The following is a 13,463-nucleotide window of genomic DNA, read 5'->3' on the forward strand; positions in this document are numbered from 1 at the left end:
AGTCTTTTGACCAGCTTTGGCAGAGAACGAACTGATTGAAAAGCATTTTATGCCCATATCTGATGCATTTGGCATACACCAAGCATACATGTATCAACTTCTTTTCTTTGTTTGGAAACAACTGAGTCAAGTGCACAGCTAGGTAGTAAAACCTGAAAGTGCCCTTTACTTTCACGCTAATGTCAGAAAGCTCTCCTGACTTGCCCAATGTTATATTTTCATTCTAATTTACTGTTGAATTGTGATAGTTTTGTGCTTGCACCCCTAAGAGCTTGTTGATTGACACTCTTCATATTAATTTCATATAGGCTTATTTGTACAGCCAGCGGTGAGGGAGCTTTTTTCTAACAAGTCTGGCCTAAATTTGAACTCAGATGAAAGTGTGGTCACTTAACTATGTGCAAAGGTTTCCTCAACATTATGCTTGCATTTCAGCTATGACATTGTATTACGAAAAACATTTAGGAGAACTCACAGAAACAGAAATTTGATATATTTAAGATGAACAAATACAGTTCTGGTAATATTACTACTAAACCATCATAACAATTTTCATTTTATTCCCTCTTTCTCTTAAAAACAATAATTTTTGTGTGTTTTATCGTAACAAAATTTTTTTGGAGACGTTGGGTGGTTAGGTAGGATTGGGTCGGGGGCACAGGCATGGTTTCAATTCAGGAGCCTAAACTTCCCAGCTGCACTTATCCCAAAGCTTTGAATTGCTTTGATTGTAAAATTTCTGCTCTGCATATCTTATTTGCTTCAATTCTAATAATACAAGCTCGTTTTATTAAAGCTGCAAGGTTTGATTATCACAAAGGCTTAGGATCCCGATATAAAATGCAGTTTTTAACCTTCATTTCTTGTGTGATTTAAGTCCAATCTCCTATTCTGCTAAGTTTCCTTTATTCATTCATGGGATCTGGACATTGCTGGCAAGGCCAGCATTTATTGCCCATTCCTAATTGCCCTTAACTGAGTGGCCTGTCAGGAGTGTTCAGAGAGCAGTTAAGAATCAATCAGTTAAGAATCACAAACAGGCCAGGTCCCCAAGTAAGGGCAGCAGATTTCCTTCCCTAAAGGACATTAGTGCAGCAGATGGGTTTTTACAACAACCTTGTGGGTCACCATTACAGATACCAGTTTTTTATTCCAGGTTTATTTATTAACTGCAACTAAAATTCCCCAGCAGATGTGGTAAGATTTGAACTCATGTCTCCAAATTATTGGTCTAGGCCTCTGGATTTGTAACATAACTACTATGCTGGCGTTCCCTACTTCATTATTGTGCACTGCCAGAGTTCAATCAATTGAATGCTGTACTTGGGTGCAGAAAGTTTTGGATCTAAAGTCCAGCAATGTTTACTCAACCTTTCGTCTTTCCTTGATGGGTAGAATCAATACTTTGCCTTAGGATGTGGAGAAGAAACCGGGAGCTTCAGGGGATGTGCAGTGATTGCTACCAAGTTGCAGTAATTTTGAATCAGCATCACACCATTGTGGGGAAGTAATGAATTGAGGCAGGACATTTACTCATAAGAGGGAAAGGCAAGAATTGTGGCTGGCCTGCTGTCACGGACCTTCCTGTGGTTGACGCAGAACACCATTCATGGGGGAGCTGGAAGCGTGTCAGCTACCCAACAGCTTTGTTGCAGGGTGAGCAGGCAGCAAGTGGGAGCAAAGGAGATGTGTCTATCTTGTTGGAAAAAATAGGACAGGAGATACGGTAGTCCGCTGTCAGAACCATCAGGATAAATCACCTCAAAATGTAGATAATGTTCATATTCACAAGGTATGTTGTCAACTTCACATTACTAACAGTAAGCCCGAGTCTATCATTTCCATTACAATTTACATGTCCCAGTATTAGAAAGTATGGTCAGTAATTAACTTCACGATGCCTCCTAGCTGTTTAATTCCTGATCTCTTTCAGGTGGAATAGGGAAACAATGAGTTGTTAAAGTACATCAAAGGTTGAACTACAGGCCAAAAACTGCAGTTGAGCTGGGGTCAAATCATGGCTCAAATAAAAGTTGATTGTGGCATAGTCTTGCTAAAGAGGAAAATAAGTATTAAAAATGCAATGAAAAATCTGTGCTATCAACCTTATTATTGTAAGGCTTATTGACTCTTATTGTATATAACGCAGTTGCAACATTTAGGTTGATTTTCCAAGTTCATGGTACTGTGAGGGAGCCACACTATCAGCTTTATATATTGAGAAATCAGAATATGAGTGGCTGTAAATTCTCAATTTGCATTGAAGGATTTTAAAAATTCTTTCATGGGATGTGGATGTTGCTGGCTAGGCTAGCATTTTTATTGCCCTCCCTATTTGTCCTTGAGAAGGTGGTGGTGAACTGCCTTCTTGAACTGCTGCAGTCCATGTGGTGTAGGAACACCCACACTGTTGTTAGGGAAGGAGTTCCAGGATTTTGAGCCAGTGACAGTGAAGGAACAGTGATATAGTTCCAAGTCAGGAGGGGTGCTTGCAGGTGGTGGTGTTCCCATGCATCTGCTGCCTTTGTCCTACTAGGTGGTAGAGGTCACAGGTTTGGAAGGGGCTGCCAAAGGAACCTTGGTGAGTTCCTGCAATGCATCTTGTAGATGGTACACATTGCTGTCACTGTGTGTCTGTGGTGGAGGGAGTGGGCGTTGAAGGTGGTGGATGGGGTGCCAATCAAGCGGACTGCTTTTTCTTGGATGGTGTCGAGCTTCTTGAGTATTGTAGGTACTGCACTCATCCAGGCAAGTGGAGAATATTCCATCACACTCCTGCCTTATGCCTTGTGGATGGTGGACAGCTTTGGGGAGTCAGGAGGTGAGTTAGTGAGGATGTTTAGACTTTATAATGAGCCTCTAAGTGCTGACCATTAAGAAAACTAATTGGTTGCAATACATGGCTATTTAGACCGCCAACTCTAAAGCAATTGCTTATACAAGTGAGATGCTCTAATCTCAATGAATTTCAATCTTTTTTTTAAAAAGGTGTTGAATATTCAAAATAAGATATCTAAACCACTGAAAACAGTTCAATATCTAAACTGATAAGCTGAAATACAAATTTTGCAATAGGTTGCACATTTCATTGTTGTGGATAAAGTTTTAGTTGATGTATTTACCTTACACTTACACAACATAACCTTCCCCTTATACAGCTTCATAATTTAAAGTTTTCTCATAGAATTGCAACTCTGCTACTTTGTAGCATTAATTGTATTTCTGCAAAATACCTACAATCAGCAAGGCACCGTAAAATCTCTAGAGATGCTCTAAATTATAATGCTTCATACAGATTTTATGCCACTATTGTTTTTTTTAATCATAGAATCAACAAAGGGTACAGCGCAGAACGAGGCCATTCAGCCAATTGTACTAGGTCTTTGAAGGAGCAGTCACACATATTTCCACACTCCTGCTTTTTGTTCATAACCCTGGAAGTTACTCGTCCTCAAGTACTTGTCCAACTCTCTTTTAAAGTAATTGATAGAATCAACTTCCACCACTTTTTCAGGCAGAGCAGTCCAGATCCTGAAAACTCTTGGTGAAAAAAAATGTCAACTTCCCTCTTGTCCTTTTGACAATGATTTTAAACCTATGATTTCTGGTTATTGACCCAATAACCAACCTGCATATAACTAAAGTTATATTTTAAAAGAACAACAACAGTTTGTATTTATGTAGAACCTTTAATGTAGGAAAGCATCCCAAGGCACTTTATGATGGTGTGATCAGACAAAACTGATCAATGTAAAATTGTATCAGTATTTATGGCCTTTAATACAATAAAATAGATACTTAAAATTCCCAACTGCATTTATAATAGCATTCCACATCATGAAAATAAAAGTATGTAGTGATATTTTTGGTGAATACTACAGAGAAATAAGGATTCCTCTAGATTTCCAATGTTTGCAGTGATGTATAGATGATGCAAATTAAAAACTCCTAACCCAATTATTACAGGGTGTCTTTGTGTTAACTTTGAGAGCTAATCATGTTTGGATGTCAATATATTTCTCAACTTGTATTTTATATTTTGGTGGCAATTTATTTATTATTTGATAATTGGATATTTCAAGACTACCCATAGTTGCATCAATATTATGCATGCCAATTTTTAACTATGCAACTAATCATTCATTTACAGTGTTTTTACAAATACTGTGACTTCAGTGTTGGTAAAATATGGTGACATTGGTGAGTGCTGTAAGTGAGTAGCCATAGTCCACAAAGAACCATTGGCATTTCTCTCCATTAGAGAAAGACAACTGGTGATATATGGTTTGTAAAATGTGTTTAATTATCCTGCATAATAACAGATCTAATATAGGTGCTTATTCATTTTCCCTTTTTAATAAGCAGAAGTCCTTGACATTGTCTCTGATTCTTTACATTCTTCAGAGATAAATATCACCAAGTTAGAGAGGTTTTGCATTATTAATACACACTGGGATGTTGACTGAAATGGCCTAGACTGAAGTCACGTTCAACCCAATGGAGTTTATTTGTAGGAAAGCTGCTGTATTTGCCAACATTTTTGTGGTCTAATTGTTTTCCACAGTATCTGCAAATTTGCTAGTCCCAAGAAACTCTGAATCACAATTACTACCACTGATTGGCTTTTAAAAAAAATATTTATTGGATGTGGGTGTCACTGGGCCAGCATTTATTGCCCCTCCCTAACTGCCCTTGTTCAGAAGGCATTTTAAGAATTAACCACATTGTTGTGGGTCTGGAGTCACATGTAGGCTAGACAATGCAAATTTCTCTCCCTAAAGAGCATTAGTGAACCAGATGGGTTTTTACAACAATGGTTTCACTGTCATTATCAGACTTTTAATTCCAGATTTTTATTGAATTCAAATTTCACCATCTGCCATGGTGGGATTCAAACTCAGGTCCCCAGAGGTCTTGGGAATACCAGTCCAGTAACAATACCACTACACTACCACTTTCCATGGTCTACTGCTGAATGGATACCCTGCACATTGTCCAAACAGTTGCTAATCCCTATGGTCTCTTGGCAATAGATTAAGGAACAAAGGCAATGGATAATGTTTCAATAAATTGGCAAATTTGACTTTTATGCATAAAGACATCTTATGGATAAAGTTGTTTCTCCATTGATCATGAATAAATACTTGACTTTGAGAATTGTTTAGGTCATTACTATTTTTGCAGCTTATGAAAACAATAATTCTGAAGTGTATTTGTTAAAAGGTCAATGTTTAAAGGTGCTTCTGAATGGACTTGTCAAAAAACAGGTCGTCTGTTGATCTGTGGCCGTTCTCCTTTTCCTTTGACTATAGTAATTTTGAAACTGAGGGTGGAACTTTATGGCCCCGTCGTGGCTGTAAAATGCAGCGAGCCTTTCAAAAATCCATCAACTTCAGCAGGAATGCAAAATCCCTCTGATATAAAATTCCACCCTGAGTAGATGATCATAATCAAATCTTGCGCATACATGTTCTTGCCATTTGCCTCTACATTAGCCATGATTGAACACAAAAATTGGTCGCATTTTGGTTTTCTTATACAATTGTTAAGGTCACCAAAGATTTGTCCATTTTTCTCCAACATGTTAACACCTATATAGTTAAAAAAAACAAAGTATTCCAGCTTCCTCTGTTGTTAGATATATCTACACCTTTTAAATCAAAAGCGTGAGGAATGGATTTTGTTAGCGAAAAGTAATTCCAGTACCTTGCTAGAAATGTAAAATATTCATATTTTCTTTTGTGCTTGTGATAAGTATTGTGAGGCTTTATAAAAGACTTTTATTTATTCACCAAAGCTGGAACAATTGAAAGGCAAGCTATCAGAATCATTCTTAGGTAGTCTTTCTAAAGATGTAGTCAGCAGTATTGTAGCAATTGTCAAAAAGGCGAAGTTGACTCTTGAAAGCCATGTCATGCCTTCTTTCATTCAATATCATGTAAAGCATAACAAAATGTGATTGGTGTGTTTACAAAGTACCTTCAAGCAATAGGATCAGTCAGGCTTTCGTATCTCATTGTGATGCCACTGCAATCTGCTGGCACTGCCATCTTTGGGAAAGAAACCTTCGCAACATTACACCTGTAAAAGTGAAATATGCAAGCTTTCTCTGCAAAAGTGGGGGATGTGAGGGTTTGGGAGCTGGCAGCATGCTACAGAGCACCTCTTAGGCAGTGAGACTGGCCTGGTGTTCCTTTGCAATTCCTCCTCTTCTGAAAGCCATGAAGAATCGCTATTGGTAAACACACAGGTGCTAATAAAATGAGCCCATCGCAACAAAAATACAATTGACACAAGGGCTCTTGAAAACATGAGTATCAGCAAAGAAACCCCAGAAAACAGTTATGAGAGGCCTTTAAAAAGTCAGGTTCACTTACCTTTAAAGCTGCAGGACTTTTAAAGGCCTTTCACCCCTAGGTCCACTCAAGACCACCTTCCAGCCAGGTGTTCATGGTTGAGCTGGGCTTTCCCTTGGGCAGAAGATGGTAAAATGCCCTTTGCTCTACCTTTTGGATATGTTAATATAGCTTCCAATTGCTTTAAAATAGAGTTTCAGCCACACATCCCAGGCCTGACTAGAATAGACAATGGGGCCCAAAACCAATGTACATCCAAAAGAACTGATTTCCACCTATTGCCCTGTTAGCACTCCAATTTGGAGTGTTAGGAAGACAAAGAAGTGCCCTATGATATTTCTCCCTTTCATAAATACTGGTGTAAAAAATACATTTGCTATTATAATACAGAAACAAATTCAGGGGGTATGTATGATCATATCCTAAAAATATCCCTAGGTACCCCTTTAATTCCGAATCATTTTCCACAGTACCAGATAGTGCTACTATTCTAACCATGGCTGTACCAGAGAACACATAGCAAGAATATGTACTGAAAATGGCTGGTGAAGTAAAGATTAATAAATGGTTCAAGCTATTTGTTAAATAAAATGGTATTTTCCCCACAGGTAATGGAATAATTCTTTACTGACCAAGATGGGGATGACTTCTCCTTTCTAAAACTGCATTCCCCATCTCCAATTTCAAAGAAGCTTACATGAATAACAAGTACATGATTTTTGTTATACAACAGTGTAGCTTTTATTGCTTCACCATTTCCAGATCGGTCGCCAATTGACAGGAACTGTAAAATTGTATAACTCTTACCTTCTCAGTTTGATTGTAAAAGCAAGTCATTGTAGAACTGGGATCTTCTGATCTTGGGGATGAACTTGGAGATGAGAACAATGAACTGTTCGTGGTCGGCTCAATTGCTTGTTCAGTAACACCTCCTGGACAATATGTCATTACATTTAGAAATCATATCTGAAGTGGCACAGTAATTTATAGAAGCATGTTTCTACAGAGCCAACGTGCTACAATTGGAAGATGCAGGATATAGATATGAAAAATGAATCCCAGATGGCTCAACTTTAAAATTTTCTATTAACTACAGTGCAGTCTTCTTAAAATCATTTTGGAATGCGCCTCTCTCAAGAGCTACCCTATTGCAGGAAATAATTGCCTTTGTTGACATTCTGCTGTATCACTCAGAATGCTGAGAATGGCATATTATCGAAGTGGCTGCTTCAATCCAAATAAAACACCCTATACAAATACTCTGAATGGCACATGTGGGAATTTAACTGCTGGAAAGGAAAATGGCCTCCCAAGCAGCCGATCCATTTGGCAGTGGGCAATGTTAATGACCGGTCATTGTTAATGTGCTGTTGACTGATTTCCCAGCCAAAATTAGCGTAAAGACAATGGAAAATGGCAGAAGGCCGGGAGTCCCAGAGGCTGCCAGCTGAGCCCAAGGCAAGTGCAGGGACGGGATATTTGGGGAGTTCAGTGCTTCATGAAATAGGTTGTGGGGTGAGAGTCTGGGCCAGGGAACACCTACAGGAAGCACCCCTGTTCCTCCTATCCCACAAAAAAAAGGTTTTATGTGGAAAAGCCTCTACAGACATCAGACCCGATTGTATCTCACAGGCTGGCCAAGTTAGCTTTCTTTTGGATGAAGTTGGTGTTGGGGTCCTATTGATGTAATTGGGCCAAAATTTGCTTCAATGTATGAGACTCCTGCCTGAGTCAGTCAAGTATCTCAAAAGCCTGAAAAATCAGCTATTTTCATATTGTACCAGAAGGGAAACAGAGTGAATATTTCACTCACTCTATTTTAAATGCCTTCCCACCGAGATTCCCCCTAGTGGGGAAGCTAAAATTCCCACCACAGCATTCATCTTTACTGAGCTCCCCAGTCTTGCCACTCTGTCTAAAATCATGCCACACACCTTGGGTGTAAAGAGCATTATCTCTCCCACAAACTACAGAACCATAGAAAGGTAACTGTGCAGAAAGAGGCCACTCAACCCATCTTGTCTGCACCAGCCAAAAAAAGAAAAAAGAAACTAGTCGCTCATTTTAATTCGATTTTCCAGCACTTGGTTCGTAGCCTTGCAGGTTACAGCACTTCAGATGCAGATCCAGGTACCTTTTCAATGAGTTGAGCATTTCAGCCTCAACCACCAACTTAGGCAGTGAATTACAGATGCCCACTGCCCTCTGGGTGAAAAAGTATTTTCTCATGTCCCCTCTATACCTTCAACCAATCACCTTAAATCTATGCCTCCTGGTAACTGATCCCTCAGCTAAGGGAAACAAGTCTTTCCTGTCTACCCTATCTAGGCCCTTCATTATTTTGTACACCTCAATTAGATCACCCCTTAGCCTCCTCTGTTCTAAGAAAAACAGCCCTAGCCTATCCAATCTCTCCTCAGAACTGCAATTTTCAAGCCCTGGCAAATCTCTTCTGCACTCTCTCCAGACCAATTATGTGCTTCCTGTAATGTGGTGACCAGAACTGTAGACAAAATTCTAGCTGTGGCCTAACCAACATTTTATACAATTCCATCATTACATCCCTGCTTTTGTATTCAAAAACTCACCCAATAAAGGAAAGCACTCCATGTGAGTATTCCCTTGCTTAAAAACAAAAAACTACTGCGGATGCTGGAAATCCAAAACAAAAACAGATTACCTGGAAAAACTCAGCAGGTCTGGCATCATCGGCGGAGAAGAAAAGAGTTGACGTTTCGAGTCCTCATGACCCTTCAGCAGAACTGAGTAAAGTTAGGAGAGGGGTAAAATATAAGCTGGTTTAAGGTGGGGGTGGGGTGGGGGGAGAGAAGTTGAGGGGGGGGGGGGTGGTAGTAGGGACAAGCAAGCAGTGATAGGAGCAGATAATCAAAAGATGTCACAGACAAAGGAACAAAGACGTGTTAAAGGTGCTGATATTATCTAAGAGAATGTGCTAATTAAGAATAGATGGCAGGACACTCAAGGTACAGCTCTAGTGGGGGTGGGGTGGAAAGACTGACAGGGCATTACAGGTATAGATTTAAAAATAATGGAAATAGGTGGGAAAAGAAAAATCTATATAAATTATTGGAAAAAACAAAAGGGAGGGGGAAGAAACGGAAAGGGGATGGGGATGGAGGAGGGAGTTCAAGATCTAAAGTTGTTGAATTCAATATTCAGTCCGGAAGGCTGTAAAGTGCCTAGTCGGAAGATGAGGTGCTGTTCCTCCAGTTTGCATTGGGCTTCACTGGAACAATGCAGCAAGCCAAGGACAGACATGTGGGCAAGAGGGCAGGGTGGAGTGTTAAAATGGCAAGCAACAGGGAGGTTTGGGTCTTTCTTGCGGACAGACCGCAGGTGTTCTGCAAAGCGGTCGCTCAGTTTACGTTTGGTCTCTCCAATGTAGAGGAGTCCACATTGGGAGCAACGAATGCAGTAGACTAAGTTAGGGGAAATGCAATTGAAATGCTGCTTCACTTGAAAGGAGTGTTTGGGCCCTTGGACGGTGAGGAGAGAGGAAGTGAAGGGGCAGGTGTTGCATCTTCTGCGTGGACATGGGGAGGTGCCATAGGTGGGGGTTGAGGAGTAGGGGGTGATGGAAGAGTGGACCAGGGTGTCCCAGAGGGAACGATCCCTATGGAATGCCGCCAGGGGGGGTGAAGGGAAGATGTGTTTGGTGGTGGCATCATGCTGGAGTTGGTGGAAATGGCGGAGGATGATCCTTTGAATGCGGAGGCTGGTGGGGTGATAAGTGAGGACAAGGGGGACCCTATCATGTTTCTGGGAGGGAGGAGAAGGCGTGAAGGCGGATGCGCGGGAGATGGGCCGAACACGGTTGAGGGCCCTGTCAACGACCGTGGGTGGAAAACCTCGGTTAAGGAAGAAGGAGGACATGTCAGAGGAACTGTTTTTGAAGGTAGCATCATCAGAACAGATGCGACGGAGGCGAAGGAACTGAGAGAATGGGATGGAGTCCTTACAGGAAGCGGGGTGTGAGGAGCTGTAGTCGAGGTAGCTGTGGGAGTCGGTAGGCTTGTAATGGATATTGGTGGACAGTCTATCACCAGAAATTGAGACAGAGAGGTCAAGGAAGGGAAGGGAAGTGTCAGAGATGGACCATGTGAAAATGATGGAGGGGTGGAGATTGGAAGCAAAATTAATAAATTTTTCCAGGTCCCGACGAGAGCATGAAGCAGCACCGCAGTAATCATCGATGTACCGGAGAAAGAGAGAGTTGTGGGAGGGGGCCGGAGTAGGACTGGAACAAGGAATGTTCCACATACCCCATAAAGAGACAGGCATAGCTGGGGCCCATGCGGGTACCCATAGCCACACCTTTTATTTGGAGGAAGTGAGAGGAGTTAAAGGAGAAATTGTTCAGTGTGAGAACAAGTTCAGCCAGACGGAGGAGAGTAGTGGTGGATGGGGATTGTTCGGGCCTCTGTTCAAGGAAGAAGCTAAGGGCCCTCAGACCATCCTGGTGGGGGATGGAGGTTTAGAGGGATTGGACATCCATGGTGAAGAAGAAGTGGTTGGGGCCAGGTAACTGGAAATTGTTGATGTGACGTAAGGTGTCAGAGGAATCACGGATGTAGGTGGGAAGGGACTGGACAAGGGGAGAGAGAAGGGAGTCAAGATAACAAGAAATGAGTTCCGTGGGGCAGGAACAGGCTGACACGATCGGTCTGCCGGGACAGTTCTGTTTGTGGATTTTGGGTAGGAGGTAGGAGCGGGCCGTCCGAGGTTGGGCGACTATCAGGTTGGAAGCTGTAGGAGGAAGATCTCCAGAGGAGATGAGGTCAGTGACAGTCCTGGAAACAATGGCTTGATGTTCAGTGGTGGGGTCATGGTCCAGGGAGAGGTAGGAGGAAGTGTCTGCGAGTTGACGCTCAGCCTCCGCGAGTTGGAGGTCAGTGCGCCAGACAACAACAGCACCACCCTTGTCAGTGGGTTTGATGACAATGTTGGGGTTGGACCTGAGAGAACGGAGTGCAGTAAATTCAGAGAGAGACAGATTAGAATGGGTGAGAGGAGCAGAGAAATTGAGACGACTAATGTCACGCCGACAGTTCTCAATGAAAAGATCAAGAGAAGGTAAGAATCCAGAGGGAGGGGTCCAGGTGGAGGGAGAATATTGGAGGTGGGTAAAAGGATCTGTTGAACGGGGAGAGGACTCCTGCCCAAAGAAGTGAGCACGGAGACGAAGACGGCGGAAGAAGAGTTCAGCATCGTGCCGAGCCCAAAATTCATTGAGATGAGGGCGTAAGGGTATGAAACTAAATCCTTTGCTGAGCACTGAACGTTCAGCATCGGAGAGGGGAAGGTCAGGGGGTATAGTGAATACGCGGTCAGGGCTGGGATTGGAAGATGGGGTGGGGACGGAGGGACAAGCAGGGGTGGAGGGTCCTAGATGGGTGTTGGTGTCGATGAGTTGTTGGAGCTTGTGTTCCTTAGCACTTGAGAGAAAGAGAAAAAGTTTCTTGTTGAGGCGTCGGATGAGACAAAGCATAAAATGAAACTGGGGGCACGCGCAGCTTTGAAAAAGGGTGCGGCGGTGCTGCTGGAGGAAGAGGTCAAGTGTGTTCATATGGCGGCGCATGGCACTGAGTGTGGATCTTCCCTTGCTTTGTTTGCCTCCCCCCCACCAGATGAATTACCTCACACTTTTGACATTTAATCTAGGATCAAAGTTGACGTTGGCAAAAAAAAATGTCATTTAAACTTGAAAATGTTTCAAACTTTTATGCACAAAAACATAATCCATTAACTTACGTGCAATATCATCGACCCACTTGACTTTATTTCCCCGAAATAACGGTATGTCTTCCTTTAAAGAATTGGGTTGAAAAGCTACTGTGTGGGGGGTAAAGAAAAATAAAAATCTTCAGTTTGGCACTTTACAGCCATTCCCAACATATTTAAGATACCACATAAGGTTCAAGTCAATGCAAATAGTACTTTAACATTAGTGTAAGCAGCAGCAGCAGAGCCTGACATGATATTACAATAACAGTGGGACATGTATTTAAGTGGTTGATCTGGCACTAAATTGCCTGTCTCAATTAGAAAATGGCTGCATTAGGAAATGTAAATGTCATGCTGATGCAGTATGTAGAGTCCCTTAGGGATTAAACAACATTGCAGAAGGAAATCTTGCTTACGTCTAAACTTATACTGAAATGGAATGGGCTATACTTGATCCTGATTGCACAGAAGTTGCAGAAAGATATTTCAACATACAGCACAGCCATTCTTCCCTTGTGCTGCAGAAATAGTCACTCCAAGAATCAAAACAAGAGAATCATTTTATAAACCAATATGTGCATCTACAGTGGGATTTAATGCCTTTCTAAAAACATAAGAAAATAACAGAGATTAATGTTGCTTAACGCACACATTTCAAAGTACGTTTCTTCAGGGGTGTATTTTATCAGGTATAATGTCAAAGAGAAGTTTCAGTGAGTTAAACAACCAGTAGTCTTGAAAAGTCATCTATTTTGAGACCATTCACTGCTGCGGATGTGGCCTTAATGTGCTTTAATACATCCTCTGTGGCTGAGGTGCTGTTTGTTTTTGAAGAAGTGTACATTGGCGAACTTCACAGCATTAGTGCAAAACTAAAATACTGTGGATGATGGAAATTTGATATAAAAACAGTAAGTGTTGGAAATACTCAGGAGCCTGGCTGAATCTCAAGAAACAGTTAACATTTCAGGTCGATGGCCTTTCATCAAAACTGGAAAACATTAAGAGACACAACAGGTTTTAAGCTAGTGCAGAGACATGGCAAGGGGGTAGGAGAAACAAGAGGGGAGGTATTACTGGGTGGTAGGTAGGAGAGATTAAATGACAAAAGGAAAGCCAATGCAAAGCAAAAGGAGATGGTAACTGGGCAAGTGAAAAAACAAAAGATGGGTCTGGAAGAGATGTAACTGGAAAAAGAAAATCATCACCAACAGCTGACATCCGAAATTCCTATTCACACCTCCTCTAGACCCAATCATTAGGTTCTTTCTTGTCTATTACCATTCCCACATGTGTTGCACATCATCCCTTTCATCATTTAATCTATCCTACCTATCATGGATCTTCCCTGCTCTTCTGCCT

The 13,463-nt window shown here is 41.6% G+C and overlaps 1 protein-coding gene across 2 annotated transcripts in view; it reads right to left on the reverse strand.

Moving 5' to 3' along the window:
• The window catches only part of LOC144696519 (receptor-type tyrosine-protein phosphatase beta-like), a 105,948-nt gene that overhangs the window by 83,032 nt on the left and 9,453 nt on the right, over nt 1–13,463 (reverse strand). The window contains exons 3-4 of one of the 2 annotated variants that reach the window (XM_078567908.1): nt 12,129–12,206; nt 7,164–7,288 (exon numbers count right to left, since the gene is read on the reverse strand). In XM_078567908.1, coding sequence (XP_078424034.1) covers nt 7,164–7,288; nt 12,129–12,206 — 203 coding nt within the window. Of the gene's footprint in view, nt 1–7,163; nt 7,289–12,128; nt 12,210–13,463 lie in introns of both variants that reach the window. The other variant, XM_078567907.1, reaches the window with a different exon arrangement.

This window comes from Cetorhinus maximus, chromosome 22 (genome assembly GCF_964194155.1).
Source record: "Cetorhinus maximus chromosome 22, sCetMax3.hap1.1, whole genome shotgun sequence".
Taxonomy (NCBI): Eukaryota; Metazoa; Chordata; class Chondrichthyes; order Lamniformes; family Cetorhinidae; genus Cetorhinus; species Cetorhinus maximus.